The sequence below is a fragment of the Fringilla coelebs genome, assembly GCF_963513975.1.
Source record: "Fringilla coelebs genome assembly, chromosome: 7".
Taxonomy (NCBI): domain Eukaryota; kingdom Metazoa; phylum Chordata; class Aves; order Passeriformes; family Fringillidae; genus Fringilla; species Fringilla coelebs.
Window position 1 is genome coordinate 30,815,398 of NC_140035.1, and position 22,547 is coordinate 30,837,944.

Here is a 22,547-nt window from a genome sequence, read left to right on the forward strand (position 1 = left end):
TATTGCACAGGGGAAAAAAATTATAGATTGCTTAGGTGTCTCTGTCCTCAAAGAAATCACATTTTTATTCCTTGAATTAAAAGCTAGATACCTTCAGTATTTCCTTCTGAAGAACTGGACGATTATTTATAAAAATGAAACTCCTTTCTGAACTTGAAAGGCTTGTCAAAGAAGTGTCTGACTCAGGTTTTGGGAGAAATCCAGAAAGATTTATCTGCAATAATAAAACAAATACAGTGCAAAAGTTTTTTTAAAGAACCCAAAATGTTTTTTTATAAAGGTGAGATAGTAAAACAAAATTGTACGGGAGTCCAAGTCATTCAAATGGATGCGCTGCTTCTTGACAGCTACAATATACAAAGATAAAGGCAGAGGGAAAAAAAAAAAGGGTGAGAAAGATGGGTTTGTATCTATTTCCCTTGGTCAATTTATTGACATATTTCCCATTTGGAATGCCAGTTGCAGCAGGATGCTGCCTGGAGCTGAGGCTGTGGAGAGCCAGGCCAGCATCTCTTGGCTTCCTGACTGTGGGGTTGCCAACCTAAGCCCTGTCCAAGCCAAAGGCACGGAGTGCTGCCCAACCTGGCCAGGGCAGCAGTGAACCACCCCTACAGGGAAAGCCCAAAACACACAATCCCTCCTTCTCTATGTACAGAGCACCTTAAATAGCCTGTCACAGGGCATTTATTCAGGGCACCTAAATTTACCTACGCCACCTGTATCCAAATCATCTGACTCTCAAGAGTGCTGAGCACCCACGATTCACAGGCTGCAGCAGAACCTGTGAGCACAGCACTGCCAGGGAGCCTTGGAAACAGCACATGATTTGTGTACCTAACATGAACTCCAAGTTTGAAGATTTTTCTGTTGAGATTCTTTAACAGGTTTTTCAGGTCAAAATAAGGCCGATGACTGCCTTAATAAGGCTGCTTGTCCCATCCCTTCCCCCTCTCCCTTCACTAAGCAACTTTGAAACTGTTGGATGGATTTCAAATCAATCTGATAAAGAACCAGAAATCCCAAAGATGTATTTCTACAATTCCTGTGATAACTGACAGCTGTTTGGAGAGAACGGCCTCAAGATAATGACCTTACTAAAGAAAAGGCAATTGTAACTTTTCAAAAGCCAGGAACAGCAGCATGCAAGAACTGACATCCTGGGCAGCCCACATCCTGCCCCACACATTGCCCTCCTTCACCGGCCCAAACAAACAGGTGAAAGAACACTGGGGCAGCATGAGGATTTTGGAGATATGAGAAAGTCTGGAGAATGTTCTGGTAGCAGGGTGGATCACTGAACACAGAAATGAGTCCTCATAAGCTCTACTTTTGGCAGAACCCCTTGTATTTGCTAAAATCCAAATTATCATGCATTTGAAATGGAATTTAAGATCCATGGGACTTGGCCTATCCTTCCCATTCATCTACGTCACACAGCTATCTGCTCATGTGCTCCCTTATTCCCTCCTGACCTTGTACCAAGCATTCTGTGCTAAAGCTGGCGTGTTCTGGTCAGCAACGTTGCAAAGAACCAAACACCACTGGTCAAATTAAAGAGGTGTCAAGTATCTGTTGGATGATTATCAGAAAACAACATGCAGCACTTTGAGATTTTATTCTGCAGCTTTAGCACATCCTCCCTCAATGTTCCTCCTCTGCGCTTCTTTTTCTAATTCACAAATATTTGTACAAGTCTTTCACTTCCAACAGTATTTTTATATACAGAAAACATTAAAGCAAAACTGAAAGTCTCTAAATAACTCATTTAACAAGTTGCCAGATTTAGAAATGGCTGACTGCTGTTACTATTTACAGCCATGTAGAATATCAGTATGCTCATTAAAAGTTACCTACAATTTGTAATACTAGTCTTAGTAGAATTTTCATATATGAAAGTGTATGAAGTATGAAGACAAAATTAGAGATTAATGAAGCTTTGATTTCATACTAGATCAACTGTTTACAAAATTATTACTTTAATAAAAACCACAACTTCTATAGGCATTAAAATATATCTGTGACAGGTGGACAGCAGAACGCCTTTCTTTTATACTTCTCTTTCTCCCAGTGGCACATGTAGCTGCTAAACTTAACCTTCATAGGAAAAGAAGACACTAGGGAAATTTCCTGTGTGAAAGTTTTCAGCCCAAATGAATCTATCTATCCATTTACAAGACTGGGGATTTGAAAAGTTTAAAAAGATGTTTCGGTTCTTTATTTTCTTGGTTTTATTTTTATTTTACACATAGCTTCTGAGTTTGCAGGCTTCAAAGCTAATTTGAAATGTGTTCCTGTTTCATCCAGTGCCCGTAATGGAGATGTTTTCAAGAAGGCCAGTCTTTAAAATCCCTGGATCACCTGTTGAAGAAGTTTTAACTCTGCATTAAGGAACAGCAAGATCAGTTTTGTCTTCAGACAAAACTAGACTTTGCAGCAAAGGAGCATGAAGCTACACTATGAACAAATAGGAATCAAAAAAATTAAAGAGCTGCCCACTGGTCTGTGTAGTAAATGAGAGACAGACTGAATGGGAAGGGGAAAAAACAGTATATGCCTGGCCCTTAAATACCTGCTCCAATACCTGCACACAAGGGAGGAAAAAATGATTACACAGGCAACTTAACTCTGCCACTCCATAGTGTTTGGCTGCCTAGTTTAGTAATGTCCACAGTTTCTGAACGTCAACATTATGCATGGATCACTTATACACCTATAAATGATGCACATGGTATTTTACACACTATTTAGAGACAGAGAGAGAGATGGAATGTTCCCCAACTTCTATTCAAGGAATATGGATGCCTCACGATATAGCAGAGAAGTAATGTGAGAACCTAAGTGCCTCCTCCAAGCTAGTCCCTTCTAAGTACCCCCTTATCTTCCCTTTGGAGCCCCCTGCACGTGTCCTGGGGGCACATCCAAGCTACATTCAGGTAAGAATAGCTCTGGATGTTCAGTTCAGATATAAACAATAAAACTTTGTAAAGTACTAGAAGTGACTTTGCTTTGTTCCCCCTCATTCTACTGCATGTATAAAAGCACTCTGGCAAACTCAAGATTTAAGTCTGAATAATGCTATTAAGCTGCACATATAAACAGTGACACCTTAAAGTCTGAATAATATTATTGATCACCATGCTGAATACAGCATTGGTTGTGTCCAAGAGCCATTGTGACTTGAGAGGGATTCATCTCATCTTGTCAAGGTTTATTACTATGTGATACAGGAAAATGCAGCATAGAAGGTTCCAAGGTAGCAAGATTCCCCTTTAATAAAAAATTTCTCCAACAAAAATGGAAGCAGAGTAAAAAATTTTTGAAAACATTAGACAAAGGAGGGTATCATGGGGAATTCCCTCATTTTCAGAAGGGGAAAAAGAAGCCAAGAACACAGCATTTTTTGAAAACTAGAAAGTGTTTAGTTGAAATATGTGTTTGGTGGAAGTTTTGCATAACTTGTCCTTCTAAGTATGTGTTTCTCTTACTGCTCAGGTGCCCCCACTGAAATTGAGGGAATACTCCTTAGAGTACAAGGCTAAGAGGCCACGAAGATGAGAGCTATCTAAATGCTTAGATATTAATGAGAGCACAACCTGCCTGTGGGCCAGGAATCCCAACTGAGACAGCTCTGAGCAATCAGCAATTCTGCATTTGTCATCACAACTGTTTTTACTGCCATTTGATCAGTGCCACATGAGTCATGACGAGGTGATTCTTGGAGTGGATTTTCAATCACCAAACCAATTAATTTTACAGAGAGGACAGTAATAGAATCAAATGCATTAATCAGATGTCAATCTGGAGACACACCTTCTTTTTCAAAGTCTTCTTCTTTATGAGTATTTCTTTAGCTCTCTTCCAGACCTGAAGTGAATTTGGGAGAAGGAAGTTAAAACTCACCTCAGGATATTCGCAGCAGTGTTGAAAAGGTACCATACTGCTCATAACGGCTGTTCCCAGAACTGACATACAGGCCATTTTGTGATCTGATACCCTGGTCTTCTGCCAAATAACTGCCTGAAACAAATGGCACAGAGTCAAATTTTTGACATTATATTTGTTGAACTCATGTCATGTCTATGAACATGCATATGCAACTGCACACACACTGTATATGTAACATTCTGTACCTTGACCCTCTGAAAATCATAACTTTCTGTGTTAACAGACTAAATATGGTACCTTTTGACACGTCTTCTCATATTCTGTTACTTATTTAGACACATAGCAATTGGAAAACTAATCAAAGCTTGTATTCATGCATGTTTTGTGGCTATTCTGGACTTCTGTACCTGAGGGCAACTGTTAAAACAAAGTCAATACAAATACTACTTCTCCTCTTAGATATACAGCTTTGGGATTTGTGCTTTTCCTGAGCAGTTAAAGTGAGGGTTTAGGACAGGTCTCTCACAGGCTGGTCAATATTTGAAAGTGGGCACTGAAATGTTTAAGTTACTTGTACAAAAGAGCTTGTTTCAGTAGAAATCAGGCTATTAGCTGTCCATCCATAGCTCTCACCTGGATACTCTAGGTGTATGATAAGCCTGCCATTTAGAAAGAAAAGCAGTTTCTAAGGAACTATATATTAGGAAAGCAGTTATTTGTCTAATGAAAACTTTTACAAGTTAGAAGGATGAAGGACCATCTGCTGTATTAGCTACACATCTTGAAATATAATTACAAAGACTTAATAAATACAATAAGGCAATATGAACTGCAACTTGCAACAGAAGTTACTTGTGAAGTCCACTTATGCATACAGAAGGTATTACTTACTTTGGGAAGTGAAATTTTGTCTATCACTAATGAGAAGTCCTATGCCAAATAGTCACAAATTTAATTCAGAATCTGCTGACTTTCTTTGCTGTGTATCGACAACAAAAATGTTATCCTTGGTTGGTTTTCTGCTTCTAGGCAACTGAGACTGCTACACTCAGGTCCACTTCATTTTTGCCACTGTTAGTTTCCTGAGTGTATTCAATGTTTTCCTTTAAATACAAAAGGAAAAACAATGCAGCATGTTGCATTTTAAATTGGATGTTACAGCGGTGTTGAAATTTATACTTTCAGTAGGTACTAGCTGTCCAATAAATTCAAAATGAGCTCACAGTATTTAAGTGCAAGCTGTTAAGTGAAAGGATGGTGAGAGAGCAAAAAATACACGAGCACCCATCTCAAGAAATGCTATACATAGCCTTAAAATTCCACCTGTCCAATGGAATATTTGCTGGCCTTCAGGGGTGAATTCCACAGAAGAACACAGTTCTCCTGGAACATGATATTCCCTTCCTACAGGACAGGTGGAATTGTAAAGCTTTGAGACTATTTCCCTAAACTATTTCCCAAATCTTTAATTTTCCAGTTCTACTACCTTCTACAGCATTTGTGAAGTGGGGCTTTTTAGTCCTGCCTGAATGTAATTCATCTCCTATAGAGCAGCCTGACAGCCCTTTGCACATGCTGGATCACAGCTTGGTTATTCCACAGCGAGGTGAACCCCTCAAACATAAAACACAATTTACATCGAGGGGCAGGGAACAGAAAAAGGGGAGAAGAAGAAACGAGTGAGGAGAGCCACAGGTCGGGTGTCCACAGCTCTGGCAGGGAGTCCCCCTGTGCTCCAGAGCAGGCAGAGGTGAAGGACAGCCCAGGGCTGCCTCAGCCTCTCTCCTTTACACCTGCTCTAAGCCTCCTCAAAGACATTCTGGAGTGATGAAAGAATCTGTCCTCTTCTTTATAGCTCCTCTTATAAAACATATCCTGTACTGTTTCTATTTTAAAATTGATTACTTAAAATGGAAACAGAAAGTGCCAAGTGAGTTTTTTCTTTACTGGATGTATTTTAAATTAAATGCATGTGACCAAACTGAGAAAGACACTTGTTACATGACTAATATAAACATCATGCTGTTTATTTTCGGGTATCCTAGTGTGATGCTGCAGGTACAGATATAAATCTTAGCTGCTGATTAATCCAAGGTTATTACACCACTTGACCTGCTCAAATGGCTGATACTCAGAACTTTGAAAAGATCACTTGAGTAAGGTGGTTTTAAGAAAGCTGTGAAAAATGAGAATTTATTAAATGCAAACTTGCGAAAAGTAGATACTGTCATAGGTTCAGATTAGTTTTTTAAATAGTCATATACTCACCAGATACTCAGTACTACAGACAGAATTTTAGGAAATAGTTACCACTGTAGGTTAAATTAAAGCCACAAACTAAAGAGGCCATGCCAACTCCTAAATTTCTATAAAGACAGAATAGAGTGTGTATTCATTTCCAGCCCTGACTGCACATTATGAAGCAACAACATAGGAAGAGCTGGTAATTTACAGAAAATTATTTTTCTATATTCCCCAAAAGTATCAACAGGCATGAAAAAATCAGAGAAACAATGCCTGTTCCATTTCATTTATTTTGGAAAGTGTTGCCATGAGGTTCCTGCATTACCCTATTTTTTTAACTTTGCTTATACCCTTTAGTTTAGCTAAAAATACACCCCTCTCACACACCCCCCATATTTTTTTCTAGGTCATATAAAGCGGGTGTCTAGGATGAGCCAAGGAAGAATCTGACTCTAGTCAGTATGATGACGCTGCAGAAACAGCCTACTCAAAGATATATTATTACATATGGCCCATCTTAGATTCTGCAAGAGCTAGCCAAATATATTCCACCTCTCTGTTTCATTGAAACGGATTGCACGATCCAGATCTTACAAAATGTCCTAATGCATCTAAAATCTATTGCACATATGCAGAACATAATGATGTGTGTGTCTGCGTGTACCTATTCCTCCACCCCATGGAGGAGGCATAGTTTTTTGGAGGATGACAGTGTACACTCCAACCTAAATGATTGTATGACTCCATGTGCACACAGACTAGGCATCTGTTATTTCAGGATGAACACATATATTGCAGGAGGATTCCTTGAAAAATGTGTGAAGTGCAGAGAAGGAGTGTGCAACCTCTTCCCACTGGGGTGCCTGCTATACAGGACTAGAGAGAATTAAGAGTTGCTCAGTATTTGTTTCTTCGAAGACCTTAAGGAAGAACAGGGAAAAAAACCCAGTTGCTCTGCATCCCTAACTATCCTTTATATTTTAGAATTTCTACCAGCAGCTACAGTGATTTGCAATCCCAGATAAAAGGAAAATCTTAATTAGACCTGCGACCAGATGCCGTTTCCAACTCTAGCCACTTCAGCACAATTATGATGCTGAAAGTTAAACTGACTCATTCCACTTGCCTTATTACTACATAATGGCAGTACACTTAAAAGTAGACTTTTAGTACCCAAACCCCACCTATTTTCTTTATTTATTTCATGACAGTCATACTATTCATCCTGTAATAAGGTTTGGGGGTGTAAAAGTCTATTTGAGCAAGCTGTTGTACATGAGCTGTAGGCTGGTAACGTAACTTGAGTTAGCTCTTTAAAAGAGAACTGCATTTCAGTCTCTCTAGTTTTGTGCTACATGCTTCAAAAATCTTGTCACCCTGGCATCTGAGATCTCACTGCAGCTAACTCTTTGGGCCAGTATGTTCCTCAGCTTCTTGACCTAAAACCTAATAGCGTATTAGGTTTCAACTGGAAGCATTGCTGCCTACCTGTTGAGAGTACATAAACAAAACTAGGCAGCAATATCCCAAAATTGAATTGAGCCCAAGGGAAACAAAACCACATCCTCCAATACTGTGTCTATAACTTCTTCATCATAATGATGCACAGACACCTAGCTCCAAGGGCTGGCACATTCTCTGCAGTGGAGGAAAATCTGTCTGCTAAGATCAAAACTGATCAATGTGTATTCCTCACCACATTCTTTAGAATGCCAGCCTTGAGAAGCGCTGCTGTTTTTCAGCTCCACGCCTTAACTGGTGTCCTGTTTTAAAACCAGTGGTAAGTTACCTTACTAAGGAACCCTTACACAGATTGCCCTTGAAAACAGAAATCACAAAAATTTTTCAATTTAGCTTATAAAAAAATTAAGCAACTAATCAATTCTTTTCCTAGATATTTTACACTCACCCCTAAGGAATCAGTTGCCCCCTCCATTTGTATGTGATGCTGGGACAATTACCAGCGGAGATATCCAGTACAGAAACTCAAGGCACCAGTTTTCCCCCCTCATGAGATGCAGCTACATACCTGTCTACCCAATGGCATTGCATATTAGAGCTATTAGGGGATTTGTTGAAAGACAGTCATATTCCACAGCACTGTTCATTCTACAAATTCCAGTGTATTCCTTACTCAGATTTCCCTTTCATGACACGAGAGTACTCTCCCAACAAAAAGACTGTCTTGAGCATGACACAGTGGAGAAATGCTTGCATTTGGGAGTTAGGAGAGGAGCTAACAGACATTACAAGGAGCCAAAGATCTTCATGTGGTAACACCTGTCTTCAAAGCCTTTTAAGAATTCCAAAGACTATTGAGAGTCACATGCTTTTTGAATGCTTTAATCACACATGTTCAGCCATGGATGTCCAGGGAACCTGATCTCTTATGACCAGGTGACCCACCTAGTGGATGAGGAGAAGGCTGTGGATGTAACCTTAACTCCAGTAAAGTTCTAGGCACTGTCTCCCACAGCATTCTCCTGGAGAAACCATGGTTTGGACAGGTGCACTCTTTTTGGATGCACTCTGTCTGGATGGCCAAGTCCAGAGAGTAGTAGAGAATGGAATGAAATGCAGCTGGCAACTGGTCACTACCGGTGCTCTCCAGAGGTCAGAATCATGGCTAGGCCTGTTTAACATCTTTTCCAGTTATCTGGAGAAGGGGACTGAGCCAGTACCCTCAGCCAGTTTGCAGGCAACATCTAGCTGGGTTGGAGTGTTGATCTGCTGGAGGGCAGGAAGGCTCTGCAGAGGGATCTGGACAGGCTGAATTGATGGGCCAAGGCCAGTGGTGTGAAGTTCAACAAGATGAAGTGCCAGGTCCTGAACCTGGATCACAACAACCCCCTGCAGCACTACAGGCTGGGGGAAGAGTGGCTATTAAGGTGCCCACTGGAAAAAGACCTGGGGGCACTGGTTGACTGCAGCTGAACATGAGCCAGCGTATGGCCAAGAAGACCAATGGCATCCCTGCTCTCTATCAGGAATAGTGTAGCCAGCAGGACCAGGGCAGTGATAGTCTTTCTGGACTCACCACTGGTGAGGCCACACCCCATGTCCAGAGTGCAGTCTTGGGTCCCTCACTACAAAAAAGACATGGAGGTGCTGGAGTGTGTCCAGAGAAGGGCAATGAAGCTAGGACACAAGTGTGATGAGGAGAGCCTGAGGGAGCCGGGGGTGTTTAGCCTGAGAAAAGGAGGCTCAGAGGAGATCTTATTGCTCACTGCCTCACAGGTCATAGCCAGGTAGGGGTCAGGCTCTCCTCCCATGCAAGCAGCAACAGGACAAGGGGAAACGGCCTCAAGGTGCACCAGGGAGGTCCAGACTAGGTGTTAGGAAAAATTTCTTCACTGCAAGAGTGGTTCGGTATTGGAACAGGCGCCCCTGGGAAGTGGTGGAGTCACCATCCCTGGGAGTGTTCAAACACTGAGCAGAAGTGGCACTTCACAGTGGGGTTTAGTGGGCACAGAGGTATTTGGTCAAAGGTTAGACCTGATGCTCTTGGAGGTCTTTTCCAACCTTAATGATTCTCAGACTCTATGAAAAGGTTCTTTCCCCCAGAGGGTGGTTGGGCACTGAAACAGACTCCCCATGCCTGGTCCCAGCACCCAGCATGACAGAGTTCCAGAAGTATCTGGACAACACTCTCACACATATGGTGGGATTCTTGGGGCATCCTGTGCAGAGCTAGCAGTTGAACTCAATGATCCTGTGGGTCCCCTCCAACTCAAGATATTCTAAGATTCTATTAAATTCCACTTCCCTAGCAGGAGGAAAAAAATAAATAAATAAAGCCTCCTAAACAATCAAACTACTGTCAAAACCAAGTTTTCAATCCTAAACTGTGATTCAGAAAATGTACATCACAATGAATTCTATTTAAATAAAGGGAGGTTTTAAGGCCTTTCATAAAGCAGCAGTTAACAAAAAGAACATATATAACAGTGACAAAGTACATTGCTAAAGAAGAGGGAAAATTCCCATGCAGCTTTGGAAACATCCTTTTTTTCCATGTACCTTTTTAAGCCGTCAGTGTGAGTGCAAAAGCCTTGCAAAGGCACATCTCACATTCTGCAACACACTGCATATGTGAAACAGTAATTGTTTTGAGATTTTTGACATATACTGTGCTGTCATTTGTAAAAAGTGATGGATGAGAAACTGGAAACCTCAAGGAATTAGTAATAGGATATAAAGCATTTCACCTCTGGGTCACCAGTTCAAATTCAACCAGGTTGGTAGTGACCAAAAGTAGTTACCATCTGGCAGCTGTTCTCTAGCTGATGTAAATTGAGTTGAGGGTCTCAGCGCATTTCCTAGTGGACAGGTGTCCTCAGCACAAAAAAACACCATAATTAACTCTCTGTTTGGCTTTCTCAGCAAAGCCACTGAACAACGAATAGAAGCAAAGACTGAGCTGTATTCCAGGTTAGAATGGAAGCATGCTGGCTGCAGAGCACTGCAGATTCTTAATCATAATTCCTCTTTATATTTTAAGACACACAGATTAAGGAAGGATTTAATTCATCATTGTTACATTAAACAGAGTAGTCTTTCCAATTCAAGATAGAGTTTATGTGCTGCTATTTCTGTTCAATTCAGATTTTTTTAAACATGCAGCTACAGCAGAGTTTGGAAGCACAATGAATGAATGAAAAGTATACTGACATTATTAAAAATGGTAAATTTACCCTAACACACTCACTTTTTAAAAATCCACACTTATTACAGAGGACAGGGACACAGAAAAAAAACCTGGATTTGGATTATTTCATAAATACTGCTCGTTAAGATTATGCAACTTAGGAAAATAGAGGAGACTTACTGTAAAGAAAACAAAGATGGCATCCTTTAAGTCAATTCTACCAACGAAAGAGGTTTTGGGGAAGACTACTACCCACAGTTATTACAAGACTTTTTAAACGGACTTTGCATCCAAAAGTTCTGACTCACGACTCTCTCAAGAAACAAACAAGAAAGTTTTAGGCAGAACTGCATGTGACCAAGCTTCAAATGTTATGTGTGAAAAACACTGGTAAAAAAAAAAATCACTTATGCCACGTTTTCCTCAACAGGAACTGGAAAATTTACTGAGCCTACTAATGGCCCATCTGTACTTTGCACAAGACATGGGACCACTTGTGCACAGCATGACCTGCTGATAGGCACCATCTAAACCATCTGTTGCTGAAATTTTTTTGGCTCTACTATATATGATATTGTTAAAATAGGTATAGCTACTGGGTGTCCTTGCTCATTTTGGCATTTGTGGAATAAAGGCAACTGAAACAGAATTAAATCATTCCTCAGTCTTACAAAACACTGATGAAATACCCTTCTATTTCTTCAACATCAGTGGTTTATAGAGACTGAGCTGAGGGCTACTGGTATTAAACAGAGAAGAGTGTGAAAACTGCAGTTCTAGAGAAGAGCTGGAACTACTAAAAGCTGTGTTTTACCACCTTGGGTAAAACACAGCCAGAGCTCACAGGTTGCTAGAACACAGCATTTGGGGCTGAAGGGTTTGAGGCAGTTTAAGCAGTAGCTGACTTTGAAATGTTCTTAACACGCCTTCAGATAACATTAACTTTAAATAAACTTGCTGAATACTCATGTAAATTATTTCCATTTGGCTGTCTCATTATTCAATATGCTTTCAAGGAACATGGTGATGAAAGAAGAAAAATACCTCTTTCTAACATAACCATACTGGCAAGAGGATCAACATTATCAGTATTCAAAGAATGTCTTGGCAGGATAAACCTTCATAAAAAGAAGGAGCACTAGCTAATCCAAGTTGTCAAAATAGCAATAGTACCTCAAGGGTTGATCTGCAAAGTGATTCATTATTTATTGCTAATGCAAACAAAACATTCTGAGCAGAAAGAGCAATTGAGTGTTTCCTATCTTGGAAAGCCACTGATGGAGAATCCACAATAAATAAATCTGAGGAGGAATACAGAATATCTATTTTCTTACCCACTAAAAATCAACCAAAGGCTGGAAGAGGTGGCTCTTTTCTGTGGAGAACCACACTTAACAGCAATCAATATTTTCAAAACTAACACAGACATGAAATGTAGGAAGAAGAAAAAAATTCTGGAAATCTCATTCAAAAGCATAAGACACACACCTTTTGAAAAATACAGTCAGACATGGTGGAAATTCACCATGCAATGTAGCATGCATCCTAAAACAATCTATATTTCAACAGCTCAAAATAAGTTTCTGCTGGAATTCATTAGGCAACATTTTCAGATGTCAAACCTCAGACACCTTATGGCAGCTTCAGCCTTACTACATTCTTCCCCAGTAAAGCCAGGACTATGCTTTCACAGAATCACAGAATGGTTTGGGTTGAAAGGGATCTTGCAGATCATCTGGGTCCAACTCCCCAGCCATGGGCACCTTTCTCAAGACCAGTTTCTCAAACCCCATCCAACCCACCATTCTCCTTCAACTTCATTTAAAATACAGGACTGTAAAAACTGGAGAGAATTTGGTTTTTCTGGTGGAGGGTTGTTTTTAGTTTTGTTTTCTGCCCTGGCTTTTTTTTTTTTAAGTATCAGTTTTGTAATTTATTTAGAAAATTTCCTTGAAATACATTTTTATTTACACTTTTTTCACTTACTATCTTTTCTAGTCTTTCAATCCATCTTTCCTTGTCTCCTTTTGTAATAGTTCATCTCTGCTATCTTCTTGCCCTTTTAAGCCCAGGAACCTGATTGTACTCTCAATGTGTACCTTCTTCCATTGTAACACAAAGTACTAGTTCAGCCTCAAGAATTTGGGATTCTAAGAAGTTCTCTGAATGACTGCATATACAATTTGTCTTTTAAATGAACACATTAACTATGAGTTACATTAAAAAAAAGCTATTCTTAAAACAAATGCACCATTGACCTACTGCAAGTTGCTACACACTGGAAATTCAGAATTTCAAATCTTTTAAAAGGTATGATACAACAGGTGACTTTTTATTTTGCACAGAATGCCAACAGCAGCAGAAAGGCAGGAATCTGAATACAGATTTTATAAAGTTCAGTTCAGTTTTTAACTTTCAGACTATTTTAAAGCATCTCCACAGGCACAGAGACAGACTACACTTTCTGTCTACTTAAGCCTTTAATTTTCCTGTCTCAGCAATGGCTACTGAGCGACCTCTTGTGATGAAACGGTTTGAGCACTTTCTCACTTCTTTTCCTCTTTTTAAAAAATAAATTAAAACGAACAAAAGGCTGGCAGTGCAAAATGAAAAATACAAAAACCCAGCATCATCTTTATCATTATAATGAATGAAACTTTTTTACCCATTCATATAATTCCTAAAATTGGGTATTGAAGAATGTACCTCTGAAACTTATAAGTGAGGTTTAAAAAAAACCCCAGCGTGCAATGGCAACTATCATGCCACCCTTCACACCATTTTTGCAGGAAGTGTTGGGAAAAATACACGTAATCACCTTCTTGGACCTTACTGCCATTGTATTAAAATAAGCAGAGAAAAAACCATCCCAAGATAGCCTACAGCCTGATCAAAGGGTTGAAATCAAAATAACATAAAGAAAATAGCATTAGTGACTTGTTGAAGAGGGAAGAGGGTAAAAACAAACGACCAAGATGACAAATTAGTTTTATTGACCAACATCAGTACTGTGAACCACTGGTAAATATGTTGAGGAGCTCAATACAATCTTGGAGGCAGACACCCCCCAAGATGTCTGGTTTCAAATTCTCAGGGACCTCAGCAAAGTAGGACTGCAAATAACTACTCTGTCTCAGCCTTGAAATACTAATTCTGTAGCTAGCTTTAGTTTTTTACAGTATCTACACAGTGATATTTAAAAATACAGACAAAAATACAATCAAAGCAGTTAAACAAGTCCAGAGGAGTATGGGAAATCTGTTGTCATTTCAGAAAAGTACAGCGCCTTTTCCTACTCCCACTGCAGAGGAACTGAAGTGTGAATGCTTGATTGATGGGGTAACTGATCAAGTCTCAGTGAGCATGACAAATATCAACAAACAGCATTATTTTAGAACAGAAACAGAATTACTGAGGGATCTGGCCACGAGATGTCACTCTCTACTTAGTGGCTTGGAAGTTCATTAGCACAGCCTCCCCCTCAGAGGTGTAAAAAGCCAGGGTACAGCCAATGAAATCTGTTCTGTTAAATTTAGGTTAGGTTAAGGGGAGCTGCTCAACATGTCATTTCTGTAGCTGTGATGTAGAATTACCATTCAGCATGCAATGAAGTCAAAGTATCCAAGTAACCCCTGCACTCATCCTCCCAAGTTTAACCAAGAGCAACTAGCTCAACTAAGTGTTGTTGTTGTTATAACATGTTACTGTTCTCACACCAATGACACAAATTGTTTTTAACTTTCCAGCCTTTTTAAATAAAATCATTTTTATGTACTGAGCTCTTATGACTCAGAATACAGCAAGCTGCCTGTATGAACTATAGCTTCTATCCAGGTAGACTGCCTAAAATAGTAAGTTTTGCAAGTTTTTCAGGTCACTTTGGTTAATACTTTATCAGGCCCCGTGGTCTAATAAGGTCTCACTTGGTTTGCAAAACATCACTACCATCTTTACAAACCACTAGCATGTAAAATAATTTTTATACTTCATATATCTAGCCAGGCATCTCCTGCAAGAGACTAAAAATACCTGACACTGAGTTTTAGGAGCTTAACATCAAAATCTGTAACCATTAAAAATATACACCTATGAAAGGAGAAAGTAAGCAGAAGTCCAAAACAAAGCCATGACGAAAGAAAAATTTTAGGAATGAAAGATTTTGTGTAAGTATTACATGAACTGCATGGATTCATCAGAAACTGATCCTTAAGATAGCTGACAGAAAAAACCTCATTATTACCTTATTATGTGTTAATGTTATCCTCAGATCTGGTTTTATGATACCATATGCTGTCAGTAGATCTTGAACTTTTTTCAGTTCTTCCTTACATTTTCTATTAGTTGAGTAAAACTGCTTTCTTACAGGAAGATTCTTAAACAAATTTAGGACTGTTACTGTAGTACCTGCAAGAAGGTGATAAAAAATAAAGCAGAAATTACACTGAAAGCAAATCACTGATTGGATATTGAGGAAACTATTTTTACTTAAACAGACGGGTTTGTATGCCGCTGCACTGAATCAGGTTATTAGCATGAGAAGAAATATACCAAATTAGCAGTCACTCCTCCCAAAAAGGCATTGAGACTTTTGATTCTTCTCCTTTATTTAGAGTTGACAGCAGCATTAAGCTTTCTTTCATACACACTAACAACAGCAAGAACCAGCACTAAATAAAGATGTCTCAATGCGTAAGTTAGCTTTCATTAGCAAAATTATTAATTTAAAGACTAGAATCTAATCACACGTATCTGGAGGCAAAGAACACTGTGCTTCACCAAGGGCCTTCACAAGCATTTGCTTTAGGGTAGTACCTGAAGTGCCGAATACCTCTGTACAGTATACAGTAGGAGGAGGAATATTCATCTACCAACACAACCACATGAATTCCTAGCCCATAAGGATATTGCAAAGCATTAGATATGCCAGCGAACTCAACAATTTCAATGAAAGACAGGCATTCTGGCTACAGACTAAATCTTATATAGAGGCTTTATACAGGCTAAATCTTAATTTTTACTAATCCTTAGTAAAAATTAGGTACACACCCTTCCTGCAGGTTAGAAAGATCTGTGACTTTGCCTGGCCCTACAGCCACACTGCTTCCACCAATTCCTATGGATGGCAGCAGGGCAACTCCTCCTCCTTTAAGCAAGGATTTTGCTACATACAGAAACATTACTTTGGTCTTGAAGAAATCTTTCATACACTTACACAGACTTGGAACATTTAATTTTTACAGGTTTTATTTCCATTGTCAGCTTGAAGAAGTGAGTCAGAGAAGGAGAAACTAGTTTATAATTACAATCCAGAACAACTTCCAAGACGTATCATTTCTTATGCTATGACAACACATTCTCAGACACAAGGCATGAAATGTTTACAGCTGCAAAGATTTCATACTTAGCCTTTAAGTACTCAACAGGTATTTCAACATCAGATAGAGCCTCAGAGAAACACAAAATACACCTGTCACCTTGCAACACCAGAACAGTGATAGCCTACCTTGCCCAAGATGGGAAGGCTTTTTAGAGGTTACACGTCCACTGCTATCCAAAGCATACTGAATGCTGAAATCATCAGCAGCTGTCTTTGTGGTGACCAAAACCTGAAGAGAGTGATGTAAAAAAAGCCTACGTTAATCAGGGATAGACAAAGTTCAGAATGAGCTTAGATAAGCTTTGCTAGCACTCACCACACCAATCTGTTACTTTAGTCACCATAATTACATTTAATTAGTTTATAAAATTTTTCTTGAACAGGTATTTCTTACAGGCACAGAAACATTCAGCATTATTCTGCATGTTTCCTGCTATTCAACTAAATGCATGTCTACCATGCTGATTTACAAAACACAGCAATTCCTGCTACCTACAACACACACTGCTCTATTTTCTATTCTAGCACAGATTAAGTAAACTTTATCAATTGACAGTTCTGCATTTTTACCCTCCGTGAGACAAACACACTATGACAACTTAAATCCATGTGAGATTCCATAAACTTAAAGACTACTCTCAAACAAACAATGTATTTTCTTTCCACACCTAAACATATCTGGCAATCAGTCACAGCAAGTTTTGTAAGCTATTAAGGTAATTCACAGATTGCTTTAGCAAGAGCAGTCATAAATCAGAGTTCAGTTACCAACACTGTGAGTAACAGAACCACTGCCTTTTAACCACCTGGAAGACACAGTTTAACACACATACAGAGTTTCAGGATATTTTGGTTTATTTTAGTGTCTCACACAAATCATTCAGCATTCAGTCATGCCCCTGGAGACAAAAACAATAATTGATTAACTGGAAATTACAGTATTGCAGACCTACTTAAGGGCTAATAGCAAAATACCTTCAAACTGAAATTTCAGGGGGCAGTTTGGGTAGGCAGAACACAATTAATGCCAGGAGTGTTAATTAACATAATTACTGATACAAGGAGTAATACATATTAAAGCACTTCATACACTCAGGACACCTCCCATCTCTTATGAAACGTACCATAGAGCTGATTAGAAGCTCTGAACAGATGGCATTCTGCTCTGAGAGGTCATTAGAAGGAACCAATGATTGAGGTCTGTCATCATCTATCAAAACACCAACATTTTCGAAAGCATCTTTGGAAATCTCCATCCAAATACACAACTCACTCCTGCTTAGTGCAATGTGAATGCAGCCCAAGGTACCAAGGAGTGAAGCTGTACCATCATCTCTCCTGAGCTCAGCAGCTGATTCTTCCAACCAGACACAGGCATTGGTATCTTCCTGCATGAGCTAATCCTCGGCAGACTTGCACCTAAAACTTGGCCTTGGTGCAGCATGAATTCAGAAAGGGAGAGCAAAAGAGATCTGGCAGATGCTGTGCCTTCAGCAGCCTGAACACTTTTCAGCAGGTTTTGAACAAACATATTTACTTTTAGCCAACAAGTTAAGTAGCAAATGTCAGTACACTGCCAATCCTCTTAATACAAACACATGGCTCAGACTCAGATAGGTCAGGTAGCAGGTTCCTGTTTACTCATAGGGACAAAGTTTGTGCAATTGCAGTCACATACATGTCAAAGAGCAATAAGGAGCCCAGCAAGATCCCATGACTGCTGATCACCTAGATAACAAGGCAGAAGTCATTACTGGAATGGTGGCTATGTGGGCCATTAGTTCCCTGAAATTACTCCTCCTGGCCATCACCTTCTGCTCCTTTCTTGATCGGCCCTTATTCAAGTAGCAAAGCCAGCCATACTCTTTGACATGACACTCCCTGACACAAAAGGAAAGAAAATACAACACAATCTGTCTGTTACCTGTTCTGACTAAGCAAAATAAACAGAGCACTGCTGTGACCTGTGTGACAGAAAGGCAGGACTGACACAAACAAGAAATTTGCATGACTTGGCTTCTGGGGCTGGGGAGAAAAGCAGCATACACAAGCATATCCCTGGCAAGTCACTGGAACATTTAAACTCTTTGCACAGAATAAAACTTCCATTAACACATACAGGCAACAAAAATCATAACACAAAGGCTCCACATTTATTGCAGGTGCTCACTTCTGATATGCTGCAAATCGATCCCAAAGCTTCCCCACGGAAACCATATGTTGTCAGCCTCTCAAGGTCCTCAGAAGAGCTGATTTTTGAGGTGTAGTGTTTGATTGCCATAACCGGGACATCATCAACCTTGATTCCACTGCCATTGTCTCTTACTTCTATTTTGCTAAACCCGTAATTCTCCTAAAAAAAGAACAAAACACAAAGGAGCAGTAAAACAACCGAATTGAATAAGATGTAATTTTGAAGCAGCTAAGGTTATAGCTTCTAACTAGACATACAGAAGTGGAAGCTTTGCTTGTTTGGAGGACCTAAGCAACCATTAAATGTCTCTGTTTAAGGAAAAAAAAAAGGAAAAATATACCATGTTAGGATAATAGTGATGGTTTCTCTAATTAAATAACATACTTAATCTCCTGTGATTGGGAAACAGCAAAACCTAAGCTCAAAAGGAGACCTATAGCTAGAAAGCTGAAGATTTTTTTGTCTCTTTTCACCTCTTGTACCTACTTGGTATTGATTTTTTTGAAATCACTTGAATGCAGTTCTGCATCCATTGAATTCACTAGACCCTCACTTCACACCATTTTCAGTTTCAATTTTGATAGATGTGATTCTACTACATTTTCTAAGTTCTGCTTTCCAAGTTCAATACACAGAAGCTGAAATTCTAATATGGGGCAAGGCATGAACTGTAAGGGTAATAAAAAGTTTCTAAAGAGATACAGTATTTTACAAAAAGAAGTAAAAGTTCCCAGAGGCTCTTTTAAAACAGCCATCACAGAAGCAAAGTTCAATCTTTGTGATTTACCTTTACTTTTACTGAATTCCAGTTTAAATTTGTCATTCCAGTAAGCACCAGCATAAATAGGGTAAAATTCTGAAGCCCAGATATTTACAACAGCTAAATAAAAGATGAAATTTAGGTTCTGTAACATCTCAAACAAGTGCAGCAAAAAATTCTTCTTTCCTGCTACACTATAGTCTGCAAAATTGAGCAGCACCTGGAGGAACCAAAAGGAGAAAGTAATCAGAGCTGCAGGATCACTAACTAAGCTTCTTTCACAGAAGCAAGACTGGCTCTTTGAAAAGATTATGATGCAACAAACAAAAAAATGTGCTGCAGTGTGTAATACATCTAGGTGACCTTACAAGTAGTTTTGCTTAGAAAGATTATCTAACAGTGGCTGCCATCACTGATGCTGGACAGAGCATGTGATGGTTGATCACTAAAAGCAGGTTGATTAAACAGAACTTTGCTATCCTACCTGGGTCTATGTTGAAAACAGTTATGAGAAATTAAAATGTACTCTCACAAGGTTATTTCTTGAAGTACAAAAAAAATGATGCAATCAAAAACAAAAGAAAGGGATCTAAAGAAACCATCTGCATTCACACAATCTGATTTAGGAAACATCAAAAGACTCTGGGGTAGGCTCAAACCACAATACACAAAAAACAATAGAAATATGGGTACATTTCACTTTCTGTTTTAATGCATGGTGCAAAAGCTGTCTTCAGGTGAAAGACTATGCTTTTGCTCAATGTTTGAGTCAACTTCCCACTGGGCAGCAAAACAACTCAGCAATACACCTCAAGTGAGCACAAAAAAACCAAAAGGAAATAGAGGCAGGAAGCCCTCTACCCTGCTGCTGTATGTGCTAATGAAAGGTTTGAGAATTTTACAATGAGCCCCTATTTTCCATTCTAATTTTTACTTTCTGACCAGTTAGTTGTTTAAAAAAAGTGAGATTTATCTTGAATCAAAATGGTAGATAAATTATTCTCTCCTTCTCTTCTTAATCTTATTAATTAAGATGCATGTTTTATGTAAATATTGTGTAAATATGCTTAAACTTTGTATTTTGTAACACACTCCTTCATGAGCTGACTCTTACCAAGTTTATGAACCCATGAAATGTTTCAGTTGCTCTGCCAGGTCACTGATGCCAATCAGTATGATTCAGCTTTGGTACACAGTGCAAAGATGCCAAATAACATGACCTATGGCCAATCAAGACTGAAACACCAGCCAAAGCTTTTCACTATAGTTCACCACTGCCATGACTCTTATCTGAGACCCATTCCATCTTCAGGGTAATATCTGTCTGTCAGAAAGGAATTCTTATCTTTGCTCAAGCAAATTGGATAAACTATGCCCTCCTATTCCAGCTGAAAAAGATTAAAACAATGAAAATGCTGCAGTTTCAGGCAAAACCCTTCAAGCTGTAAAATGGAATTTCAAAGTTTCTCTTCTCTTCTCTGTTATGCTTTTGAACTAATCCAGAATTAATGTGGTCACTGACCTCTATTACATGGTCAGAGTTATTTTAATTTCCCATTAAAGACTACCAGAAAAAAAAATCCATTGTTTTACAATATTACTGTCTAGAGTTGTACAGACTGCAGGTTTCCTCTTCTCCCCTATTACCCACAGAAAAACAATCACCAAATTTCTTTCAATTGCTGACAACTTTTGTAAAGCCATGTTTGTTTGTTTGTAAGTACAGTGTTCGGGATTTGGCTGGACTGACACAAGAATGCCAGAGTAGTGCAGATGACTCATGCACTGAAAATGGTTAAAAATGCTTTTTTTCATTGATTTGGGACAAAGCTGGTTACTGTGCTGTGAAACCCACACTAGTTAGCTCTCTTCTCTGCAAAGTTTGTTCCAACCATTCTGGAACACTCCAAAACCTTTCTGTTCACTCCTTGCAGTTACTGATCAGCTCCCAGGATCTGATCCCCACACCCTTTACCCCCACAACTGTGTACACACTACTCACTTTGGAGTTACTCAAGAAGAAAGATACTCTGCAATCTAAATATTGAGAAGACAGAGATTATGAGAGACCATAGCAAAGACAGAACATCTTCAGCTCACTCAAAGCAATAAGAAACATATGCCTTGAAATCTACAGGAAAGCATTCTCACATGGAACATGCGAGAATGCTTTCAGACTCATTCAGAAAATACAGCAAACATAGACAAAGAAATAAGGAGAAAATGAATTGCTCTCCTAGTTAAGAGGATTGGTCTAACACTTAATTCAAGAATATCCTATGCATTCACTGTTATCTGCAGAAAGGAAACTGGGTACTATTCTGAATACATACATACATACATACATACATACAGGATATAGCAACACTTCTTTCTTACTAAGCAGGAGATACTGCTACTATACAGCTGCTGACAAAAGACTGCAAAAGCAGAAATAGGACAGCAAGAGGAGCTGACCAGTTACCCATTCACCCAATGTTGGGTAAAAAAGGCTCAAATTCTTTATTAAAAGTAGTAATTTCTATTGTCAGAAACTATCCCTGAATGACATGTCAATTTTTTTGAACAGCTTATAAAAATAAAGAGCTAGAAGTAGCCAGAATTCACCATGCTAATTAGATAGGGTGGTAATTTGTATTACAAAAATATCTTTTGTTTTGAATGGCCATCAACCTTTTTCACTGTCTCCATTTTCACCTTTCTTACAATACTTTGTAATGAGACTTAAATATGTCAGCCTAAAACAAACCTAATCCAACATCTTTTAAAACAGGCTATTAGTCAGAAAACATAAATTTTACATAGGAAAAGGAAGATTAAGAAAGCTGACAGTTTTTTTCCCCATAATACACTCCGAAGCACAAATATGCCTTACTGTTTCAGAGCAGGGCCTCAAAAACCCAAATGGAAATTAATTTTGTACCATTTCTACTTGAGGTAAAAATATATACATCTAAATATATAATAGCCAGCGCCATTCCCCAAATAACAATAGCCTCAAAAATCACATTTGCAATGGAACAATTTTATTGGCATCTTATTTTATATCCAGTTATTTCTGAGAGAAAGACTTACCAGTTTAATATCAATGCCTGTAGCACTGGCATCCAAGGAATTTTCTATCAGCTCCTTCACCACACTGACAACTGAAGTAATCACCTGAGAACTTGAAAGGAGCCGAATTGTCTCTCCAGGGAGCTGTTTCATGGTGGAAAGATTCAGCTGCACAGAAAAATAACAGAAAAATAACGTAAAAGGAACACTACAATTACACAATTCTAAGAAACTGTTTCACAGGAATTTGAAATGTAGAAAAATGCAGCATTATGGCTGGAAAGTGAAATTATCAAGTTACAGTAGGACCCACTTCCTCTGCTGTCAATAGGTGTCGGAGGAGAAATGGGGAGGCAACACACTGGTGCTGAGGAAAAGCCATATT

General features: G+C 39.0%; 1 protein-coding gene across 5 annotated transcripts in view; it reads right to left on the minus strand.

Moving 5' to 3' along the window:
• Positions 1 to 22,547, minus strand: part of PMS1 (PMS1 homolog 1, mismatch repair system component) — a 43,885-nt gene that overhangs the window by 19,215 nt on the left and 2,123 nt on the right. For all 5 annotated transcript variants that reach the window (XR_014616319.1, XM_084209623.1, XM_084209622.1 and 2 more), the window contains exons 2-7: positions 22,184 to 22,330; positions 18,325 to 18,507; positions 16,281 to 16,383; positions 15,018 to 15,181; positions 3,901 to 4,017; positions 92 to 214 (exon numbers count right to left, since the gene is read on the minus strand). Coding sequence is in view for 4 of the 5 variants with exons in the window: in XM_084209623.1 (XP_084065749.1) it covers positions 92 to 214; positions 3,901 to 4,017; positions 15,018 to 15,181; positions 16,281 to 16,383; positions 18,325 to 18,507; positions 22,184 to 22,315 (822 nt within the window). In the remaining variant the exon portion in view is untranslated. The remainder of the gene's footprint in view (positions 1 to 91; positions 215 to 3,900; positions 4,018 to 15,017; positions 15,182 to 16,280; positions 16,384 to 18,324; positions 18,508 to 22,183; positions 22,331 to 22,547) is intronic.